Source organism: Caretta caretta, chromosome 9, assembly GCF_965140235.1.
Source record: "Caretta caretta isolate rCarCar2 chromosome 9, rCarCar1.hap1, whole genome shotgun sequence".
NCBI lineage: Eukaryota > Metazoa > Chordata > Testudines > Cheloniidae > Caretta > Caretta caretta.
Genome location: NC_134214.1, coordinates 33,790,632 through 33,814,947, shown reverse-complemented (window position 1 = coordinate 33,814,947; position 24,316 = coordinate 33,790,632). Strand labels below are relative to the sequence as shown.

Below are 24,316 nucleotides of genomic sequence, written 5' to 3'. Positions count from 1 at the left end.
TTACATCTTTGGCTGGCAGGAGACGGTGCAGAAGGACTGCAAGCCAACCACATCTCATGGCTGCTCGGCAGAAGACAGTGCAGTAGGACTGCCAGCCATCCTCATCTCTTGCCTGCCTGGCAGAAGATGGTACAGTAGAACTGCTAGCAATCCATATCGCCTGCCTGCTCACCATAAGATGGTTCAATAGGACTGACTGCAGGACTAAAAGAGAATGACCTGGTCAAGTCACTCCAAATTTAGTCCCTGCACCCATGTCTGCCCAGGCGCTCCTGGCCGACGTGGCCAGGAGCACCTCGGACATGACGATGACGGCTACCAGTCGTACTGTACCGTCTGCTGCCACAAGGCAATGGGTTGATGCTGCTGTGAAGCAATGCAGTACCACGTCTGCCAGCACCCAGGAGACATACGGTGACGGTTACCTGAGCGGGCTCCATGCTTGCCGTGGTATGGCGTCTGCACAGGTAACTCAAGAAAAAAGGCGCGAAACGATTGTCTGCCCTTGCTTTCACGGAGGGACGGAGGGAACGGGGGCCTGATGATATGTACCCAGAACCACCCGCGACAATGTTTTAGCTCCATCAGGCATTGGGATCTCAACCCAGAATTCCAATGGGCAGCGGAGACTGTGGGAACTGTGGGATAGCTACCCACAGTGCAACACTCCGGAAGTTGACTCTAGCCATGGTACTGTGGAAGCACTCCGCCGAGTTAATTCACTTAATGCACTTAGAGCATTTTCTGTGGGGACACACACACTCGAATATATAAAACCGATTTCTAAAAAACCGACTTCTATAAATTCGACCTAATTTCGTAGTGTAGACATACCCTTAGACTCCAAATCAGACAAAGGTTTCCAAAATTTACAAACAAAGCATTCAATGTTGCCTGACAATTCTCTCTTGCACCCAAGAAAGATCTCCCTAGAAATTAATGAGCAAATATTTTTAGTGTCCATCTTATGGGCCCAGTTATGCAAACCCTTATGCATTTGAGTAATTCGACTCTCGTGAGTAGTCCTATTAAAATAAATGAGACTGATTCTCTACTGCTCTGCACTTTGTACAGTCACGTACATCAGTGCAAAGTAGGTGTAGGTAATAGTAATGTTCTATACCCACTTTACAGTGGTGTAGGTGACTACACAAAGTGCAAGGCAATGGAAAATCAGGCCTAATGGAACTACTCAAAGTAGAAGGCACAATGCCTTATAAAAAGTGTTTATAGGATTGAGCCTCATGCTGGCATTTCAATCAAATGCAAAAAATTAACTTCCTATAATTTTAGGGGTTAAAACTTTGGGGTTTTTTGGCTAGATACACTTGTGGAATTGACAGTTTAACATTAAGTCTAAGCCAATGCACTCTCAAAAAGACCACTGTTTCCATTGTCACTGAAAAGCTGATGGTTAATTCCTCATCCTTGGCTACTGGAATGATGCATTCTTTATCTAGTGCCAAAGAACAGAGCACACATCAATATGAAATATATACTTAGCCTCAAGCAGCAGCTGACTGAGCTTCAGTCAAAAGAGAGAAGGATTTTTTGTTTGTTTGTTTGAGGACATGTTTAATGTTCCTTAAACCACTGCGCTCTCTCTCTCTCTGTGTGTGTAAAAACAAAACATATATATGGTTTACTCTTTTTTACTGAAAACTAAATAAATCTATTCTTAAAATATTCTGGATGAACAAAACGTAAACAATTTTTTCTTTCTTTATTTTACAAAATACTTAGGAAATGTTATATGAAAGCAGAATCTGTTGAATCAGATATGACACTGATTTTAGTGAACATGGAGGAGTGTTTATTGAATTACCATTACTTCTGAATTTTATGATTTGCAAATAAACTTCCAGATAACTGGGTTACATTTGTATTTTTTCACCGCAGAGAGTATTAAATATAGGTGTTTGTTTCTGTGTTTTTAACTAATTACACTAGAGAAAATCCAACAGAAATCTGGGAAGTCCTCCAGGTAACGGTTCCCAGCAACAACTGATTACAAACTATATCCAACAGCCTCTTAAAAAAACTATCACTTTAACTCACATCTTTAAAGGGAACAGAATAAACTAGTACGCCTACAAAGTAATAACCTGAACAAGCAAATCCTTACTCAAGTTAATTTTGTTCATATGAGTAATGCCATTGACTTCAGTGGATCTACTTATGTAAATAAGAATTAATCACTTGAGTAACGGGGTGGGATCAGGACCTACTTTAAATTAATTTTCCTACCTTATGCAGTGGCGTACCACAACTTACCTCTTCACTTCATAATTTTGTTATCCAGAAAGAAGGCATTTAAAAGCATGTGGAGTACGCTATACTTACACAACAAGAGGCAAAAACATATTTTACCTTCATATTCAGCAAGGCATACACATTCATAGCTATTGACAAGGTCTCTGCAGGTGGCAGCATTCTGGCAGGGTGCAGAAAGGCATTCATTATATTCCTCTTCACAATAAAGGCCATGGTAACCTAAAGCACATGTGGGAGAAAATGGAATAAACTATGAAATGCTTCCCGATAAAAGGTAACAATTTAGCTATCTTGGATTGTGGGTAGATGGTCATTAATTGAAAGGTATTGTGCCTTTAAGGCTATCAGGCTATCTATTACACAAATAAAATGTATAAAAAAGGGTAGCGAGTCTGATAGCTAGAACTCTAAACATTTATTATATGGTGAACTACAACATTTCCCAGACTACAAAGACAGATGACCAAGACCATTATTGAGACTCTGAAGAAAATGTGTTTTATTGTAGCAGTGAAATAATCCAATAAGTACACAGTCACCAATTTTCATGATTAGCTTTGCCCTGCAGCAATTTCACTGGCTTGGAGTGATGATGATCATGTAATACTACAGTTAGCATTTATGCTGTGTCTTCTAATTCTTATCACTGTGCAAATTCAAAGTGCTGCACAAACATCTAACAATTCAATTTCCGCAGTACTCATGGGAGGTAGGCAAGTATTATAGCCTGATTCTGCCCATGGAGCAAATGGAAGCATAGAAAGGCTATGCAACTTGCTAGTGACACAAGAGGATGAGAAATCATGAGTTATGTAATCCACTTGACCATCCACTATTTTGCATGGTCTAGTGGATCATGCAGTCATCTGTCTTAATAGTAGTTGCAATGTCTTTTTCAACATACCGCATTAGGTCAAAGAAGCATTTTTTTCAAATCAGATAATAAGATAAATAAGATCATTAGTGTAGTATGGGGATAGACTAGCCAGAATAAAGAGTTACAAGAGTTTTGCTTTATAAGACTGATTACAAAAGCATTATCACAGCTTCCTCCCTGACCACTATACTATATTTTCCTCTGGATCTATGCACATAATTCATAATATGATTTGTATACAAGAACAGAAAAGTATATATTGTACCTTCTGTTTCTTGATTTTCCTGGCCAATTTACTACTGCAGTGGCTCTCAGCCTTTCCTGACTACCGTACCCCTTGCAGGAGTCTGGTTTGTCTTGTGTACCCTAAGTTTCACCTCACTTAAAAACTACTTGCTTACAAAATCAGACATACAAATTCAAAAGTGTCACCGCACATTATTACTAGAAAATTGCTTCTTTTCTCATTGTTACCATATAATTATGACATAAATCAACTGGAATATAAATACTGTACTTACATTTCAGTGTACGGTATATAGAGCAATATAAACAAGTCACTGTCTGTATGAAATTTTAGTTTGTATTAACTGAGTTAGTGCTTTTTATGCAGCCTGTAGTACAACTAGGCAAATACCTAGATGAGTTGATGTACCCCCTGGAAGACTTCTGCATACCCCATGCGTATCCCTGGTTGAGAACAGGTGCACTACCATATCCTATATTACTTATATAGAGCTACAAGAGTGTGCAGTATTTTACACATAATTTTCTATTCAATACAAAGAAACTCTTTAAATTATTTTTAAAAATTATTTAAATTTCCTCTTTTTTGACCCAATGTATTTATTCATTAGGGAAAAGTTCCCCTTTCCTCTCTTCCTGCTGTGTATTACAATCTGTATTTAAAATGCAGGGCCCTCCATCTTCAGTATATTTTATTTATTAAACATATTTCTACTTTTCTCCTAGTTCAGTAGTCATATCTAATTTTATAGCCAATTAAGACATATGCAAGATAGAACTGATATAGGCATTCTTCCATTGCTATTTATATTTAATAAGCAAAAAGAATTATTTAAATGCAGCGATAAGATGAAAATTTACATTTGTTCTCTCCCTATTAATCAAGCTTTAGGTCAGGAGAATTTAAATACCCCAAGTGTGTTTGACCTTTTACTGAATTGAAGTGGTATTTTCTACAATGAAAAAAGCAACAGCTAATTTACTGAACTCAAGTTGTTTTCCTTTTAGTACTACATAATTATCTTGATTTCTTACCTTTGGGGAAAAATATGGAGGGTAAATGATGGTGGTTTTTATTTTGTTCAAGAGATTATTCTGAAGACTTTTTGATTTCTTTGAAAGACAGAAAGAGTTCATTTTCTGTAACTGTGTCTCTCTTTCGTAACATTTACAATTCGTTTTGGAAATTAAGTCAAGTTGTAGAATGAACAGACTTTGGTATTTTCTTACCACAGGCATTAAACCACTTGCTGTGTTCCATGAAATGACTGATAAAATGAATGCTAAGGACTCAACTGTCGTTCCGCAACAAACCCTGAGTAAGGAGCAATGCAAGGTTGTGCTCCCCCAGGAAAGCAGAGCAAAGACCATCTTGTGACCTTGCTCCAGGGAGGAAGTAATCTGCTCCATCATGATAGTTAGTGCTGATTACTTCCTCATCTGTACTGGCCAACGCATTCGGCCTTAGCTCCACCTGGTCCCTGCCCCTGCTCACTCACCTTTATGGGAGGGAGAATAGACACCTTGCAGAGGCTGCTCTTGCCTCCTCCCCCACCCCCAGGGTGATGAAAATCCCCCCCTGTGCAGGTGATGAGGGAGACTTCTGCCTCCTGCTCTCTTGTGCATGCGGGTAAAGTGGATCACACATGAGCCATAAAGGTTGTGATATTCTCAACACCACCAAAATTTAACGAACAGCCCTGAGCACCCAACTCTCCATTCTTTGACTGGGGTTTTTCCCTCAATAAAGAGTGAAGAATGGACTTTGAGTCTATGATAATGCTACTCTTTTTAGCCCATGTTCTCAAATACTGCAGTACACTATATTCTTATTATGTACATCCACCATCATAAGGTTTTATTAGTATTTATTAAGCACTGAATGGTCTCAACACTGTACAAGACACGAGTGCAAAAAGATCCTGTTCTGTAACAATATAAACAAAATTATTTTAGAAATTTGTTTGGCGCTTTGATCTATCTTTCCTACTGTCTTGCTGTTCAGCTAGCTGTGAAGAGTGTTTTCAGAACAAATTCAAAAACCTTGGCAGTTAGAAATTTTGGCATTTCATTTTAATTTTGAAGTATTTGTTCAGATTTGGAAACAAAAATAGCCTGGTGAAATTTCACCAGTTTTGAGTGGAAATTGGCTCATTCACTCAGACCTGATCAAATTTCAAATGCTCTTGAAATTTTATTCTGATGAAGACCAATTTTTACATAAAACCTGTAATTATACATGTTTTGAAATTAAAATCATTGTTTCACAAAAGGCATGTAGAGTTCCATGGAAAAACCATATGCCACAGTACTTAATACTGCATATTATAAACACATCTTTTCTCCACAACCACTCTAATTTCAAATGTATTGCCCCTCTGAGATATCACAGCATCTTTTCCACTGAGCTCTAATGTGTAACTGGAATACAACACTATGAAAACTGTTTTGTAAATTATAATACAGTACTGGGTGTCACAGGCTCAGGAACTAGAGGTGCAGGGGGTGTTGCAGCACCCCCAGGTTGTATGTGGGGCTGCTGGCCCTGCACCCAGGCCTCCATTCCCCAGCCCAGGGCTTGTGTCCCAGCCGCTGGCACTGCTCCCCAGCCTCTGGCCCCATGCCTGGGGCTCCGATCCTGGGGCCCCGCGCCCATGCCTCCACTCCCCAGCCCTGTGCCTGGAGCTCGGGTCCTGACCACTGGCCCTGCGCCCTGGCCTCTGGCTCTGTGGCTGGGGCCAGCACCCAGGCTCTGCTTTTGGGGCGCTGGCCCCACTCCCCACCCACTGGCCCCATGCCCAAGGACCGGTGCCCGGCCCCCCCACTCCCAGGGCCCCAGCCGATGGCCCCGCAGCCAGGGCTCTGCTACTAGCTCCGTGCCCGCCCTGACCCCTGTCCGGGACCTACTAGCAGCCTTTGCCTCCTGACCCGGAGACACGGCACTGCTCCCAGCCCCAGCTGCAGGGGGAGGGCGGACGGGGTAAGGGGCTGGCTTTCACAGCCACTGCTGGGTGTTAAAGCAGCGATTGTATACTTTATAAAGTCTTGAATCACTTGTTTGTTACATATAGTTATAAAAACAATGAATAAAGAAATAACTGGAAAAGAGGTCTCAAATATCAGTGCATATGTAACAGTTCATAATGTGTGGGCTCTCCACTGTATTTTACATTTTATCAGAGACATCTTTAGTCTGTTGTGAAAACAGTACTGCATTGCAGGAGTGTTGTTTCTTTTTTCCCCCACAAAGAAGAAAGTGCAAAAGGCACAAGATTCTGATCTCAATTAATTGGTCTCAATTTAGAGCAACCAATCTTCTGGTCCAAGTTTTTGCCAACTCAAGGATAATTTAAAAAAAAATGAAGTATATTGAGATACTACAGAGCAAGCTTCCTTTTCCACCGTTACATCTTGTGGTTGCCTGAGACTGAGTGCAGTGCTTTCAGGTGCTATCCTGTGCATGCAGTAATCTCCCAAGTAAATCATTTAGGCAATCAGACTGTTACCTTATTACGAATTTTTTGAGACTCCTTTTTTCCGTACATTTCAGCCCTTTAAGACTGAAGAATTAACGATTTCCTCTGTGTATATTATTCTCAACCATGTCAGCTTACCTGTGATACATTGTATTGTTTAGATAGTAACATCTTTAGCCAATAATTATATCACAGAAATGGCTGGTATCTAGCAGATTTTAAAAATGGTACACGGGACATACTTATGCTAAACATACATGTACTTAGACATTTTAAGCATACATATTTTCAAGTGTTTGTAATTACGTTTTTCTTGGAGGAAATATTCTGAATTGCATGATTAAACAATTGACTTCTGAAAATCAGTATTCACCTCCTTTTCATTAAAATATGACAGGTCACTTGCTGTTCTGAACTACAGTAAATGGTGGATTGTCTGCAACTTGAAGTACTTAAATCAAGACTTATATAACTCAGCCAGATGTTATGGGCTTATTACATGATCAGGTGAGTGAGGTTCAAGAGAACAGACAAGATGATCATGATGGACCCTTCTGGCTTTAAAGTCTATGAGTTTATGTCGTCAAATACCACATACAATATGGAAAAGATGCCTTTTTTTGCCCACTAGAGGGTGGATTGTGCCTATGCACTCTATATGAATGGTCAGAGGGAAGGCATACAGTGTTTTCCTGTTACCAAGAGCCTGATTCTAGTTGCATTGCAGAGAAGAGTAAAACTCTGCAATGGGATCAGGCCATTGCTACTGCAGGGAAAGGTGATATTTTCATTTTCCTCCCATGAAACTAGGATGCATCATACAATTCTTAGCAAATCGTCCTGTTTTGTGTTATTGTTCTTTAATATGCTCTGAATGCATTAAGGATGCTTATACTGTTTCTACATGTATCCTCTGAAATCTATATACATCACTTTGCAGTCAAAGAGATGAAATGAATACATTGACCTGAGAGGAATCGTCTGTTGATAACTTCATCTGTCTCTGACCTATTAAAATTCTGCTGATTTTGTGTCAGAATCAATTAAAAAAACTGATTTCATCTTTGCGCTTGTACAGTGCACAGCTTATTCTATGTGTGACCAGACAAAAACAATGAATAATATCTGCATTATCCAGCAACTCTAACTGCTGGTCATCAGTGCAATGTTCTTCAGTGCCGTCTCTGCTGATGAACACCTTCAGTGATACAGTTTATGTTTTATAGGCAAAACGGGCAACTGAACTTATAGCTCTATTTTTCCCAGGTGAAGGCAGAACTTGAACATGCATTCAACAGCCACATCTTATGTGGGCAGGCAGGGCATAATGATGTGTATGTGCCCCCTACTCCTGCTTAGATGTGTCCTCTTTTTCACACTCCTTTCCCCTCACCCATCCAGGAGATGGTTGAAAAATGGGAAAAATATTCTGGAAAAATCTGTCCCTGATTTTCATTTTTAAAAAGTTTGAAATTCATTATTTTCTAACCAGCTTTACCCAAATCCTTACACCTCTTTTTCCCTACTGGCTGTCCCCTTTCCTCTGCCATCCTCCCTCACAAAGACAGATACCTACCTCTTTCTTTCCCCAGGATGCCCAAATCCTCCTTTCTCCTTCTCAGACACCCTCTTCCTTCCAAAGTCACTCACAGCCCTTCCCACACATTTGCATTCACTGAGTCTCATAGGCACATCAAGGTCTCTCTCACACATACCATCTCCCCTTCACAAAACTCCTAGGCTCTCTCACACAGACTTCCCTGGGGGCTCGTACCCCACCCACTCTAACCTGATCCATAAATGGTGAGGAGTCCAGGCAAAGTGCCTAGAAGAGGCTGGGATCATTGACCCTTACATAATTCATAAACAGAGAGGAGTCCTGTCCGACTGGCTTGCAGGAGCTGGGGCATCTCTGCCCCATGTATTTTGCAGCATGGCCTGCAGGCAGCTCCTTTCCTAGGTGAGCTGCCTCTGTAGACAACCATTCTCAGAAGGGCTATGGGAGTCAGACTGGGGAGGGTACAAACATAGCAGCTCTCACCACCCTCTTCTCAATTTCTGCACTCACAGGCCAATGAAAGGCAGGGGGGAAGTAGCTGATGAGGGACAAGGGGAAAAACTCTTGAAGCTTCTCTTAGGCTCCAGTTCCTCAGGAACCACACCTTTCCTCCCTCCCTCCCCTGACTTAATGACCCCAAGCACTTCGAGACTTCAGCACAACAGCCACACCTCTGTGTGCTGGCCTAATGGGGTACAGTACAATAAAACTCTGCTTTGCTTGGCATAGTGCCCTTTCATATAAACTTTATCCTAAAAGACTTCCCAGAATTACATGTACAATAGGAGCTGCAGAGGAAATAAGAGGTATAGCTGAGGAAGACACGATGTGTGGCGTGGTCTGATAAGCTCAGAAATTAAACAGTGATTCAATAAGACAGAGAGATACAGGGAAGCTTCTCCAGTTGAGAAAGGCAGGCTCACCAACACTGGCCAGATTGTGCAAAGCAGGCTGCAAAAAGGGCTGTGAGATAGCTGGCAGTTGGAATTACCCGGCAGCCATCACTGCCAAGGTCTTGAGACTGGTCTGCCCCCAGAGAGAGGGGAGAGAGAAGAACAGAAAAGAACTGCTGCAACTACAGGAAATGTTGCAGCTGCCCATTCTGAAGCACTGAGACCAGCCTACCCCCAGCTACAAACCTGCAGGAAGGAAAGGCAAAGAGTAGAAGAGAAACATCCCTGGCTATTATCAATGAAGTTGCTGCCCCCTGGTTCACTTTTCTCTTACTCTTTTTAAAAAAATGTTCTAATGATGATATAATTTATATATTTTGGTGACGGAGATGTATATCTGAATGTGTGTTAGCATCTTATATCCATGTCTGTACATGTGGGATTATAGTGTGTGTGCTACCTGGGCACATTATTTTTATGTATTATCCAGGGGTGAAATCCTGGCACTACTAAGCTCAAAACCAAAACTCCCATTGACTTTAATAGGGCCAGGATTTCACACTAGCACTTTGGCAACCCATCTTGGAGTTGATACTTAGTTTCCCCTAATATCTATATACCTTATTTTCCAACTGGATTTCAAACGCCAAATCCTTATAATTCATATAATGTCTCCAAAGCAGAGACAAGAACAAGAATGGAGGTTCCTTAAATAAATTACTGGTGGAAATTCCCATTGCATATAGAAGAGTGACAGACTATATCGGGACATCATCCATGGTACTACAACCCTCACTGCAATCCCATCTTGCTGTTGCTGTTCTAAAAGCCGTTCAAGTAGCAGATAAGATTTCTACAACTATCGAGCCAACTTATGTCAAAGTTTCATTGGAAAGGCGACTTTCAGCCACTCGTGGTTTATAAATCAAAAAGTTTTAATTCTTTTGCATTCAAAATAGACATTGCTACCCAATGAGATAATTCAGTTTGAAAGTAGGATTTAAAAGATTGGAAAAGGTCATTGCAAATTGGGAAAAAAAATAGCTTTGAAATGAAGGGCCTGATCCAATGTTCTATGAAGTCAACAGAAAGGCTCCATTTGATTTCAGTAGACTGAGTCAGGCCACAGATGAGCAGAGCACCAAAACGTTCATAAGAGTTTTAATCAAGGATAATTCTTGAACATGTAGTAAGCTTAACACCTTGAGAAAGTTCAGCTGGACTGTATTTTTTCAGTATCTCTACGAGACTCATACTTCACTGGTAAACTCTCTGAAAGATTTTAATTCTCCCCTTTATGTTGCAATGATTTTTAGACCCTGATCCTGCAGATGTATCCATGCAAGTAGAGCCCCATGGAGCCAGTGAGGCTTCACATGGATGCCTGGATTTGACCCTTTGATTCCAACTGTAGAACGTGGAGCTGAACGGGTAATGGAGTTTCTAAGCCTACTAATAAATTAGCTTTTTTCTCTTGTACTGTGATTATTGCAATTTCATCCCCTTTTGATAGAGAGCATATAACTCAGGTAGCGTGTGTGTGTATGGTTTTGGGGGGGGGGAGAGAGAGGGAAATATTTCATTTAATAGGAAAATTCTTATAGTCAAAGGCACTTCAAAGGCTATTCAAGCTGGATGATAAAAATTGTTTTTGGTCAGGGTTGAACTTGCAGCCTTAGTTTTGTCCACTTCAGCAAAGCTAAGGGTGTACAAAAGTCAAAAACAATACATTTTCTTTGTCAATAATGGCAGGAAAGATTTTCTGATAACTCAGATTAGAAAGGCTTTGTGTAAGTCATTTGGAGACTGGTTCTGATGCTCAACTTTCTGATTTATCACAGTTTCAATGGGCATGAATGTAGTTTAGTGTTTGTCTGTTAAGCCTGATGTAACTAAAAATAACATTAGTGCTTCCTGAAATATAGTCACCAATCTTGCAATTGGATCCATGCAGGCAAGTCTATGGAGCTCCTATAGGGTACATATACTGAAGTTCTATTTATATATAACTTAGAAATTGGGGATAAGTATGTATCGATATTTTACCTCCGAGATAAGAAAAATATTCTACGAAGCATCAAGCTGGTTTTAAAAATTAATTTACAATTTTAGGTCTTAATCTAATGTATTTAAAAAAATTCTCTCTTATAATAAAAATTCTACTATAACAAGCCATTAGAACAGTGGTTTTCAAACTTTTTGAGCTGAGCCCCCCCTTTGAGTTACAATTATTGGTTGTGCTCCCCCAATCCAAACAAAAAGAGGTGAGTCGGGGGTGGAGGGGGTGCTCCCTCCTTGAGCCCCATTGCACTGGGCTGAAGCCTGAGCTGCCTGGCATTGTCAATCGCTGCCTCCACCCCACCCCCGAACATACCTCCTAGGAGGAGCACCCCATAGTTTGAAAACCTCTGCATTAGATAATGCAAGCTATCCTTATCTGTCCCAGTCTTGCAATAATAATGACAGCCAGCATTAAAAACGCCATCAATATTAAACGCTGGTTTGAGAGTGCTCTTCAGATTGTGCAGCTACGTAAGTGTCATAGCTATCATTTTTCACTCTTCCATGCTGCACACTGTCCAGAAAAGATGGAAACCAAGCTTCCTACAAGGCAAAGACATTTCACAGTCTTTGGGCTAAATGAAGCAGTTTAAAATTCCTCTCATGTGTAATTTCTGAGGCAGAAGTAACAGAGATGAAAACCCAGCTAACAGCATATGCCTAATGGTGAAAAGAGAGGGCATAAAGGAAGGACAGCATTGAGGTTGCAGATGAGAGCAAAACTCTGTGGTTCTTTTGTCTCTGTAATTAAGATGTGATAACCCCTCCTAAGTACCTTAAAACCAGAATTGTTCCTGAGATCAAATGTAAGAAAATGAAGTAGAACTTATGGACTCGGAAGTTCTGAAAATGAGATTAAGTTTCAGATAAGCTACATAACATACGGAAATAGGTATACAGGTTATGGCTATGAATGTATGCATGCATATAGGAGTAGAATATTGTAATTGTAACTATGCTGCAACTACAGCATCATCTCATAGTAGGGTTGCCTACATTGTATTTTAAAAATAAAGGACTGTTTTCTTAGCACCCTGGCCCACCCCTCCTACAGATATTATCATTATTAGTATTAATAATAATAAGCAGTACTCACCTACATTCACGCAGCAACTCCCAATCTTCTTGTGCAGAGATGAAAAAATAAGGGACTGTTTCAACCCTACCTCACACCAGTAGGAGGGAAGCAATCAAGCAGGGAGGGGCACCTCCCAGGTAAGCTGTTAACAGGAAACCAATTCCCAGTCCCTAACCTTGCACAACCCAGGGAAAGACAATGATGGACCATTCAAGTTAATGAAAAAACACTGAAGCTGAAAAGAAAACCCGAGTCTTGGAAAACTAAGAAAGGAGAGAGTTTGCCCCACTCCGTGTAACCATGAATTATCATCGTCCAAGAGAAAGGGGAAAAAATGAAAACCCTGTTAAAAGGGAAGGAGGTTTGAGGGTAAGAATTTCAATAAATTGAGAGCCAGTATCTAAGCGGGGTGCTGTCTGTGAAACACTGGATCCCCTCTAGGACAGATGGCATGCTAGGAAACTGTTCAGAGGCAATAGGTCACTTGTGATGGAAAAGGGAATTTAGCTATCATAGAAGTGCAAAGCCTGAGATGGCATCTTTATGTTTATTTTCTGTGTCACTGCTCTGTGTTTGCTCTCCCTTACTATTTCACCTTTGAATCTCTGATTTTTCTATTAAACAATCTTTTTGTTTATTTTTACCCCAAGCAGGTCTCTGCTGTGCAAACTGTGTGGTGTGTGTGCGCCAAAGTGAACTGATAACTGGCTGCAGGTTTCACTCCTTTTGGGAGTGACAGACCAGAGGGGAAAAGTCCAAGCGTCTGGTAGTTAAGAACTCAGGGAGAAGGAGATGGGGGGGACTCAGGACTGAAAGGTGTTTCTGAGGATGCTCTGCAACAGTAACTAGGGTAGTGGATGCCAGAGTTGAGACCTCTATGCCTGCAGGCTGGCTACTGGTATCAGAGCTCTGAGCCATAGCAGTATAGCAATAAGGCACACCAAGTTACAAAGCAGGGGTTACAGAACTCTTTACTAGTCTGGGTAATCCTTGAAAAGTCTCAGTATCTGAGACACATTATGTGTATCCAACTGTATCTATAAGAGGAATACTCCTATATGAAATAATGGGCTGTGAGCCTGGAGACCATAGGTTTGTTCTCCTCTACCTGGCTTAAATACATAGCACTTGACTGGGACAGTGTAAGAGATCACTCCTGTTTCATTCTACACTAACCACTGCTTACTGGAGGACAGCGTTCCTCAGGGCAATGCTAGTGAGCTACTGAGCCTTTCGCCTGTATGTCACCTGTCTGCATATAGCCACCTCTGTAGGGGATTACCAGGTGTTTCCATCTAATGGATGTTTGGTGGCCCTTATATGAGAGGAGTTTGGAAAGTCTCAGTTCCAGCTCCCATATAAGAAGCTCACGATCATGCTTTGCACAGAATGGCAAACTCAGAGAGGTCAAGGATTGTGGGGGCCTGGGAGGCTGAACTAGCCCTTCTATCCCTATAGTAAGTCTCCTCAGATCAAGACTGAAGTATGCTGGCAAGGCACGGCCTCTTGGAAGTCTGCCCTGCTGCTGCCCTGTAGATAAGCAGGGGATTAAATTCGCTAGGGCTGTCAATCTTATCCCTTTCATCAACACCAAATCCATTTAAGTTTTTAAACCTGAAGTTTATGGCTGTATGCAAACCAGCTCCTTAAACACTTTGCATAAAATATCACAACATGGAGCTACAAAAAACATCTGAGCTACTGACTTCCATCTGAAAGACCTGTACTTAATTTCTGGGTCTGGACTACTACTTCCATGGGTCCAGTCTGGCAAAACTTTGCCCATGTGAGTACTGTTTAAATAAAAATAGGTTTCCACAACATAAAAGAACTGCGGAATGAGAAACAAAAAGCCCACAAATAGATTTACACAGCTAGTCTCAAAAGTAGTGATTTTTTCATTTATTTCTCCACAGAGAATTCAAACCCCCTAGAGTGCAGGGGTTTGGGTTGATCTGACATGTTTGCCCATGGATCATGCACAGGTAGAATGTGGCACTTAGCATTGCAGTTTGTAACCCTAAAGTATATTTGTTTCCTATCAGTAGCTGAAAGATAACCTCCCAGAGCATACATATTACTGACATTTTAATACCTACATCTTTAGTTCTGACATGCATCAGGAACTACTGAAAGATCAAAAGGTTTATTGAAGCATTGACACCCTTTGATCACAACGAACCACTCTCCTTTTTGGCCAGTTCTGCAGCTCTCCTTTTCCCCCCACTACCCTCTGCTTCCCCTGCAAGAATGCTTCTTCACTCTGTCCCACCTGCTGGTAGCATGCATTGGCTGGAAAAACTGCGTTTTTGTGTTAGCCTGGTGAACTAAGCTGCTAACAGAGTACTGGCCAGGCAGTCAATTTATGGGGTACTGCTGCCAACCTATCCAGTTCCTCCTGCTACTCTTGCTCCCTCCCTCACTGGATTTTCTGGTGTCTCCTCCATATCCACACAGTTGATTCCCACTCCCATTCATTCCTTATGGGGAAAAAAATCAGGAATGAAGGGGTTAATATTAAAATCTCATCAATTTCCTAGTTCTATCAAATGAAGTTCGAAAAAATAACACCTGGCAGGTTCTCCGATCTGAAATCAAAAAAAGATATTTGTGTCAGATGTGGAAATAATTAGTAACCTGGTACGAATTTTAGTTTTCACCTTCTTTATAAAATATGTTAGCTATATTTACATATGATTAGGCTTGTTGCTCTTCAGCTAGATACCCAGTTTAACTTATTCTCATGGGATTCCTCTATTATGCAAACTAACAATAAACTTTGAAGGATGTAATTGCTTTATGACTGGAAAATTGAAATTGAAAGACTTATCTTCACCTCCATTCATATCAGATGCTAGGAAATAGCAAAGCTTTTTTCTCAAATAATGCCATTCACCAGTCCCAAAGACAACTGGTGTCCCCTGGACAGTGTCCACAGGACACTTAAGTCTACCAGACAGCAAGTGAACCCGGGCGTAACACTAATGTGGCATAGCCTCATCTTCCATTTGATATCCCTATTTTTCTCCCTCTGAATGGAATTGTGTAATTTCACTATAACATTGCAAAATTCCCAGCACAGGATTTAAACTGGCTTCTATTGATTTGTGAAAAAACTATGTCATCTGTTGCGATATCCAAAGACTTTATGTGATGGTTCAAATCCATATTTTTGCTGCTAATCTGTGACAATTATTTCAACATATTCTAATTCATATAAAAGTGCTGCAGTACTGTATCTGGAAGCAATTGTTCAGTCGCACTATTCATCAGAAACTGCTCAAAATTCTTCGTAGTGCCCCAAGAGACTGGCAGTTAATTGTATCGTCCATACAATGGTGATTGTCCAAAAAGAATTCATAAATTGGGAAGTTTCTTGGTTCCTCAATCAACAACTTTTACCAGTCTTACAAGATGCCAGTACTGCAGACTGGGGATCTCAGACAACAATTCACTCTTGTCAGGGAAAATGGCCATTTATCCAAATTTCACCACACCATAAAATTATCTGAAACTGGAAGCAGCAGGCAAAACATGATCTTTCTTCCTCACAACACCAATAATCAGTCAGCCAATTAAACCAAAATATTGCCTTTACCTTTCTTTTGTCCTAAACTGCATCATTCCAACTCTCTCCATTGGCAGAGCAATAAGGTGGTATAACAACAGACTTCAGAATAGAGAAGCTGAAAAGCTCTTTTCATGATTTACACAGACCAGAGGAAGGACATGAAAACATCAGAAATGTTACCACTCAAACTGGGGATCAATAGCTGAATGTGGTCCCATGGAATCTGAGCTCACTTTCTTTTGCTTTGCTCCCAGGAGCACTAGCATATTTCAGGCAATATGACAAAGTACCACAAGGAGGGCTAAATAGTTGAAGATTTATTTGCAAGTCTCAGTTCTAGCTCCCACATCACAAGCTCATCATCATGCTTTGCACTGACCATTCGGGATCAGCTTATGAGATCCCTCCATATCTGGCCAAGAAACCAGGAAGGGAGGAGAAAAAAAAAGGTGAAAGAGGAGAAACTCCCCGTTTTCCTAGAAGTCAAGAGAGATGATGAGAGAACAGATATTGTGCTGACTGGAGCTGCAGATATAATAATGCTGCCATTTGTGCATCGTAGCATTACATCAATATATAATGATGTTGGTATGGTGAGGCGATGCCACAATGCAAACGTCATACTGCACTACCAAGATGTCACGATGGCTCTTTTCAATTACATCACTGATTTCTAGCCCAGCAAAGCTGAGTACATCTGCCCTGAAACATGTTCATCTTTACATAAATAAACCAATAATGAAACAAGTGTATATGTTTGTTAACAAGATTCCTCTGCAAGGAATCAAAAGAAAGTAGTTCTGCACATTTCAACCTATGATCCTAAGTTGTCAACAGAACACCACTTTGCCTGTTATGAGGTGGAAGTTTTTTCTTCTGCAGACGCAGTTTTCAAGTGTACAGTTTTGCAAACTGTACTTTCTCAGGATAGATTCACTTTAAAACACTACAAGAATGTTGTCTCCCTTGATATTGCCTTAATTGTTCATTCCCTGTGCATCTTCAAACATGAAACCTGGATTGCTGCTTGCTATTCTGCAAGGTTAGTTGATAGCAATGAGGAAGAGGGGATATTTTTTCCTTTTCTGTATTTTTGTCTGGACAAATCTTCTCTATATTAGCTTGAACAGTTCTGTTTACGTAGTTATCACTGTTGGAATATGCTGTCAGCAATTTCTTCTTATGATAAAATCTGTGTATACAGAAATTGCAGAGGGGGGCAACAACCCGCACAGGCTGCTCGGGGTAGCTTACCCACAACTTCTAGATTACTGACTATCATTATGAGGAGAAACAATTACAGAAAGGGGGAAAAAAAATCTCATTTTTTATGCAATCCAGAAACTACTTATTTCTTGCCTGTATAATCACATGCAGTTTTTCCACCTGATCCAGCAATCTTTGCTCACAGAGAAGTCCCACTGAAATCAATGAGTGTGAATAAAGGCTCTAGGATTGGGCTCTTAGACATAATTAAACATTGTGAGTGGTTTACATTTATTTCTTCGTGTTTCCAGCCTTTTCCCAATAGCCAATTTCAAGGCTTTCCATACCTTTACTTCATTTTTCATTTCATTGACATTTGATATCTCACCTTAAAAATCCTCATGCTGCAAGCTTCAGTTCTATAATACAGCTGTAAATATAAACCAACCCATATGGAACTCAGTGTGTATTTTGAGTGCTTACCCTGCAATTTCTGATTATCCAAATGGAATGTGTAGATTCCTATCATTATTCTAAACAGATAGAACATCTGCTCAATGTGTATTACATACTGAAAAGAAAAAAGGAAGTAATTTTAAACTATGTATCCGAGGCTGTGTAAGAAGTATTAAAAGATTTATAAAATATGGAACTGGTTGGTACAAACCAGGAATACAGAGGCATTTATAACTGGTTCCAACACTGCGACAAATGCCATGTGCACAAGGATTCAGAGCACAGAAGTCAATCAGCTGAGAACAGGTAGGTCCCGTGAATCCAGGACTACAACTGCAGGAGTAGGCAAGTCTGTCTGCGTAACAGGTCCCATTGTTCTGGCAGAGAGATGAAGCACAGGGGTCTACTTTCTCTTCACAAGAAGATCCTAAAAATCCTAGGTGGAAAGAGATGATTTTCATAAATAAAACTTCTTTACACATAAGCTATTTAAAAAAAAACTTGCAGTAATTGACAGTTACACAATTTAGTATTTCTAATTGACTTTGTGGAAGAGTTACAGAAATACATATGCATGCACAAAAATATTAATTCTGGCAGCTGACATGTTTGTGACATTATTGCAACTCAGTGCATAAGGAGTGTAACTGCTTTGATGTGGCAGGATTTCAAAGATATTTGCAAAATCTTACATCAAGTATCATTTATCTCAAACAATTATAAAGGTATACTGGTAGGTTTAATTTAGAGAAAGTGAGAAAAATCAGACATCGTGTAAGCAGGTATAATTCCCATTAATATCTTGGAGCCAAATTCACCCCCAAGTCATAAATGGTGATGTATGTGTTATAATAGGGTAACTTGCATTCAGGATACATGCAAAATAAATGTAACTTAGCCCTGGTCTACACTGGGGGTGGGATCGATCTAAATTACGCAACTTCAGCTACATGAATAACGTAGCTGAAGTCGACGTACTTAGATCGACTTACCGTAGTGTCTTCACTGCGGTGAGTTGACTGCTGCCGCTCTCCTGTCGACTCCGCCTGCTCCTCTCATGGCGCTGCAGTACAGGAGTCGACAGGAGAGCACTCGAAGTCGATTTATCACATCTAGACTAGACACGATAAATCGATCCCCGCTGGATTGATTGCCGCCCGCCGATCCGGTGGGTAGTGAAGACATACCCTTATTTACATTCTGAGTTGTGAAAGGAAGCATGCAGTAGTGTCATCCTTAAACATTCAAAAATCGAAAGATTTTTAAAAAGAATTAATTTGGGGTTGGGGTTTTTTTGCCTTTAGGCACTCAGGCTCTAAGTAAAGCATATAATATTGTAAGAATTGTAATAAAATGAAGAGAGTTGGTAACATAGAGATGGTGGAGCAGTAACAGTAGCAAACACTCTGCGAGGGATACTACTTGCTAGACCAAAAATACTGAATTCAGTACCTGTATTGTGGCATCTCTTGCTATTTATTATTGATCTTGGAAGTATTATTGTTCAAAACAATATCATTTTACACTTCAGGTGGTTGTATTTTATTAGTAATACATTTCCATTAATCCTGACAAGATGTGTTACTTCCAGGCATTTTTACGAAGTTTTTCTTTTCTTCCTTCCAGAATTAATCATTATTCAGACACAAAAGTGCATTAAATAGCCATTTTATTTTACTTTAGTTTTATCACTGCAATAATAGACAGCATCTGAGAAAGATTTTTCTATAGATTTTAAAAGCACAACAACTCTACAAAACAAGCAATGGATGAAATTATATTTTCAAGTGCAACAATAGAGAAACAAGCATACAATGGTATATTCAAATCATACTATTTGTTCTTTATCAGTGGATTTCTTAATGGTAAGAGGCAGTAAGGACTAGTGGACTGGGCTAGAAGTCAGGAATTGCTTAATTGTGGTCCATGCTCTGACATGGACTTGATGTAAGATATTGTGCAAAAGGCCAAATCTATCAAAAGTAGCTTCTAGTTTTGTAGGAGTCTATTTTTGTGCGGCCATATTTGAACACTTAGGACCCGATTCTCAGAGGTTCTGATCACCTACAACTCCTATTTAAGTCAGTGTTGCTGGCAGTATAGCTATAATATGCTGCATACGTGTATACGTATATGTGCATTTATAAGCTAAATTCTGCTTTCAGCTATTGCAGGGTCAACACTGAATATTGTCACTGATTTAAGAAGAATTACATGACTTACACCATGGTAACGGAGATCAGAACAAGATCCATAGATTTCGAGTAAACATGTAAAAGGAGTAAATGACTACAGGTGTAAGCAAGAGGAGAATCAGACCCACAGTACTGCTACTCAGATACCTTAATTCTACTGCGTAAGACACCCGTTAACCTATGGCAGTGTGGCCTCTGGATAGGACACAGGACTGGGAGTTGGGAAACTAGGAATCTGTTCTTTGTCCTGCCACTGATCTGCTCTGTAACTTTAGAGAATTCATTTCATTCTTAGAAAAAACACATGATCCATCATGCTTGGGTTTGGACAGGTTTCTGCTGGAAGTAATTTCCAGTGCTCAGAGCCCAAGATTGTGAATGCCCTGCCACCAGCTCCCATGAGACCCACCTTCCCATCAACACAGAGCACAGCAAGCTTAACTGAAAGAATAAAAAGGAAGGCCCATATATATATCTGCTAGAGAGATGAATCAAAATTCATTACATGTTCCCTGCCAGAGCAGGGTAAAAGTGTTTTTTAAACTTACACAGACATAAACTTTCAAGTTAACTAAAAAAGGAATCAGAATACAAATAAACAATGTAAAGTAACTGTTCAAACTTCAGTATATTAAATACACTTGGACTACCAGTAAAAAATCTGAGAAGGCAGGTGAAAAACTATTTATTTTTTTCACAGTAGCAGCCGTGTTAGTCTGTATCCGCAAAAAGAAAAGGAGTCCTTGTGGCACCTTAGAGACTAACAAATTTCTTTGTGTGAGCATAAGCTTTCGTGAGCTACAGCTCACTTCATCATGCATCCGATGAAGTGAGCTGTAGCTCACGAAAGCTTATGCTCACACAAAGAAATTTGTTAGTCTCTAAGGTGCCACAAGTACTCCTTTTATTTATTTTTTAAATCTCCTGGTTTTTAAGCCAGTCTCATGAGTTTTGAATGGTTTGAACTGGCTATACTGCATGTGCTTAAGAATTCTGCTGAACGAGGAATGGATTTGCGTATGCTAAGCATGTTAAGTACTTAAGAGCTTTGTGTTTTCCATCCTGGTCTGCTTTAGGGGTAGTGTGGAGCTACCCACCCCAATGGAAGCTCCAAGAAACATGCTTTCTAGCGATCGTGGGTACACAGATGAACTTAGAATGATGAATAATCGCTTTATGCCCAGACAGCTGCTCCTCAAGCACAGGGATTGTGACTTCTCTGCGAGCTTGTTCTTCCCCCCATATTCACATAAGGATCAGAGACAAATATGTATGCCAAAAGGCTTGGTCTGTGAGAACAAAGGAAGAAATGAATTCCAGAGCTGAGGGCCCTCTGCAGAGAACACCTGGCCATCAGTTCAATAACATTTAAAATCTAGGGACTAACAAGCTTGAGCCCAGCAGCTGATCTCAAATATCCTGATGAGTCATTGGGAGAGGTAGTTTCTCAAGCAGTAAGCACCTAAAATATAGTACCTGATGTTTTATAGATCAAAGTCAGCTCCTTGAAATGTGCTAAGTGAATGGGAAGCCAGAGCAGTCCCTTACAACTAGATGATATCTGCTCCCTGCAGTGTTGACGCTGCATTAGCTGAAAGCAGAATTTAGCTTATAAATGCACATATATGTATACACGTATGCCGTTTATTATAGCTATAGTGCCAGCAACACTGACTTAAATAGGAGTTGTAGGTGATCAGAACCTCTGAGAATCGGGTCTTAAGTGTTCAAATACGGCCACACAAAAATCGACGCCTACAAAACTAGAAGCTACTTTTGATAGATTTGGCCTTTTGCACAATATCTTACATCAAGTCTTATGTTTGAGTTAAATATATGCAAATACTAGAACCAAGTATAATTACACTGCTAAATTGAAGGTCTGACTTTTCAGTGCTTCTGATTGTATATTTAAGTCAATACTTACCAATAAAATAAAAAAATAATGAAAAGGTTAATAGAGGTGCACGGATCAAGAACGCATAAAAATGGTGAAAAATGGGTTTTTCACCTTTACATTTATTTTGCAGATAAATATCATCTGAAATTTTCATCAGCTAAATTGCAAAAAGGAAGCCCTAATAACACATGATTAAAATGGGGAAATGACTGGGGATTTATGATATCAGAATGCAGAATTTACCAAAGGCAAATAAATAAAACAGGAAGCAAGAAGGGATGGCAACATCAGTTAAAAATTCTGTTGCTCAAAAGATATGATAAAAATATTTTTGCTGACATAGCCATTTGGCTAGAAGTCAAAGACAACAGAAATAGTCAGAGACGTGATATTCCTTAGACATTTCTATATACCACAGCAAGAGAAGGTAGATCAGGAAATATTTTCAGAGACGAGAGCTCTGAAAGAAAGCTAGAATTCTGATCATGGGAGCATTTTAATTACTTGGCTACTGAGTGGATAACAGTCATGCAAAAACTAAGAAAGGTAAATGTTTTCAGAGGTAGTGCAAGATTTTGTGAACAACCAACTTGGCTGGAGATTATGTTAGAACTAATCCTAGGAAATGTGTCAAATGTGATAAATGAAGTTAGTGAACATTGGGGACCAGAAATTACAAAATCTTTAGATCTGAAATATGTGGATAAGCAATAAAAGAAGTAAGATAAATATTTTTGATTTTTATTGTACAAAGCCTTTTTATGAGGAAATACAAAATGCTCTATGGAATTTTCATTAGAATTTTATATAAAAGAGATGCCTATTATAGGGAAATGAGAAATAATTAGGAAATAGTAGTAAGACTTTATTTGACATTCATCCTAGCCAAGTCTAAACACACAAAAGGGCACGAGAGACCAAATGGGCAAAAGCATTAAAGAGATAGGCAAGCAAAAAGAAGGTAGCTTTTAAAATTAAGAACAATATGGAAGGATGCAAGGTAAAACGATAATTACATTAGCAAAAAATTTAATGAAAACTAAGTTACAGTAATAGTTTAAATTAACAATAAAGTATTTTTCAAATATATTCACAGCCTCTTTTATACTGTTAAGAAGAACAGTGTGTTCTGTAATCACCAGATACTTTGGGTACCACACGTACACAATAGGTGTATTCCCCATGTTCATAGTATCAAGGTGATACATGGACCTTGATTGGACTATTGTGCAAGTGTATAGAAGTAACAATCAACTTTGTCAGACGTATTAGAGAAAACCCATCTTGCCTGGGTATGGAAAACAAATCCAGAAAAGGTGAACACCACCACACCTGGACTGTTCCTAGTCTATTGTCAAAGTTTTCTAGTCAATAACTCTGCTAGTCAATTAAAATTCATGGACCTAGTGTGCATTTTATTGGCTGGTAGAGCAAGTCAACTCATCCCAATCACAACTTAACACCTTCTGTTCGCTGTCAAGCTTTAATTTCCTCTCATTGTACCACTAACTCCACATCAACAATATTCTTAAATTTCACAGAACCATAGAAACGTAAGAATGGAAGGGACCTCGAATGGGCATCTAAGTCTAGTCCCCTGCATTGAGGCAGAACTAAGTATTATCTAGCCCTGAGGTTCTCAACCTTTTTCTTTCTGAGGCTCCCCGACATGCTATAAACACGCCACGACCCACAACTGTTTTTTTGCATAGAAAAGCCAGGGCCAGCATTAGGGAGCAGCAAGCAGGGCAATTGCCCAGGGCCTCACACCACAGGGGGCCCCACAAAGCTAAGTTGCTCAGGCTTCGGCTTCAGCGACAGGTGGCAGGCTCAGGGCCCCGGGCTTTAGCCTCACATGGCAGGACTTGGGTTTTCTGCCCTGGGCCCCAGTGAGTCTAACACTGGCCCTGCTTGACAGACCCCCTGAAACCTCCGACCCCTGTTTGAGAACCACTGATCTAGACCATTCCTGACAGGCATTTGTCTAACCTGTTATTAAAAACTTATGACGACAGAGATTCCACGGCCTCCCTAGGTAATTTGTTACAGGACTTAACTACCCTTACAGTAAGGAAGTTTTTTTTAACATCTAACCTAAATTTACTTTGCTGCAATTTAAGCCCTTTACTTGTTCTGTCCTCAGTGGTTAAGGAGAACAATTTGTCACTCTCCTCTTTAACAATCTTGTACATACCTTTGAAAACTGTTATTCACCCCCCACACCTCCCGTCTTCCCTTCTCCAGACTAAACTAACCTAGTTTTTCCAATCTTTCCTTGTATATCATGTTTTCTAGACCTTTCCACATTTTTGATGCCCTCCTCTGGTCTTTCTCCAATTTGACCACATCTTTCCCAAAGTATGGTGCCCAGAACTGGACACAATACTCCAGTTGAGGTCTTCTCAGTGCTGAATAGAGTGGAAGAATTACTTCTCATGTCTTGCTTAAAATGCTCCGGCTAATACATCCTAGAATAATGTTTCTTTTTTTTGTAACAGAATTACATTGTTGACTCATATTTAGTT

General features: G+C 40.0%; 1 protein-coding gene across 1 annotated transcript in view; it reads right to left on the bottom strand.

Moving 5' to 3' along the window:
• DNER (delta/notch like EGF repeat containing) overlaps positions 1–24,316 on the bottom strand; it is a 283,977-nt gene that overhangs the window by 31,022 nt on the left and 228,639 nt on the right. The window contains exons 8-9 of the mRNA XM_048864354.2: positions 17,908–18,132; positions 2,371–2,493 (exon numbers count right to left, since the gene is read on the bottom strand). Of these exons, the coding sequence (XP_048720311.1) occupies positions 2,371–2,493; positions 17,908–18,132 (348 nt within the window). The remainder of the gene's footprint in view (positions 1–2,370; positions 2,494–17,907; positions 18,133–24,316) is intronic.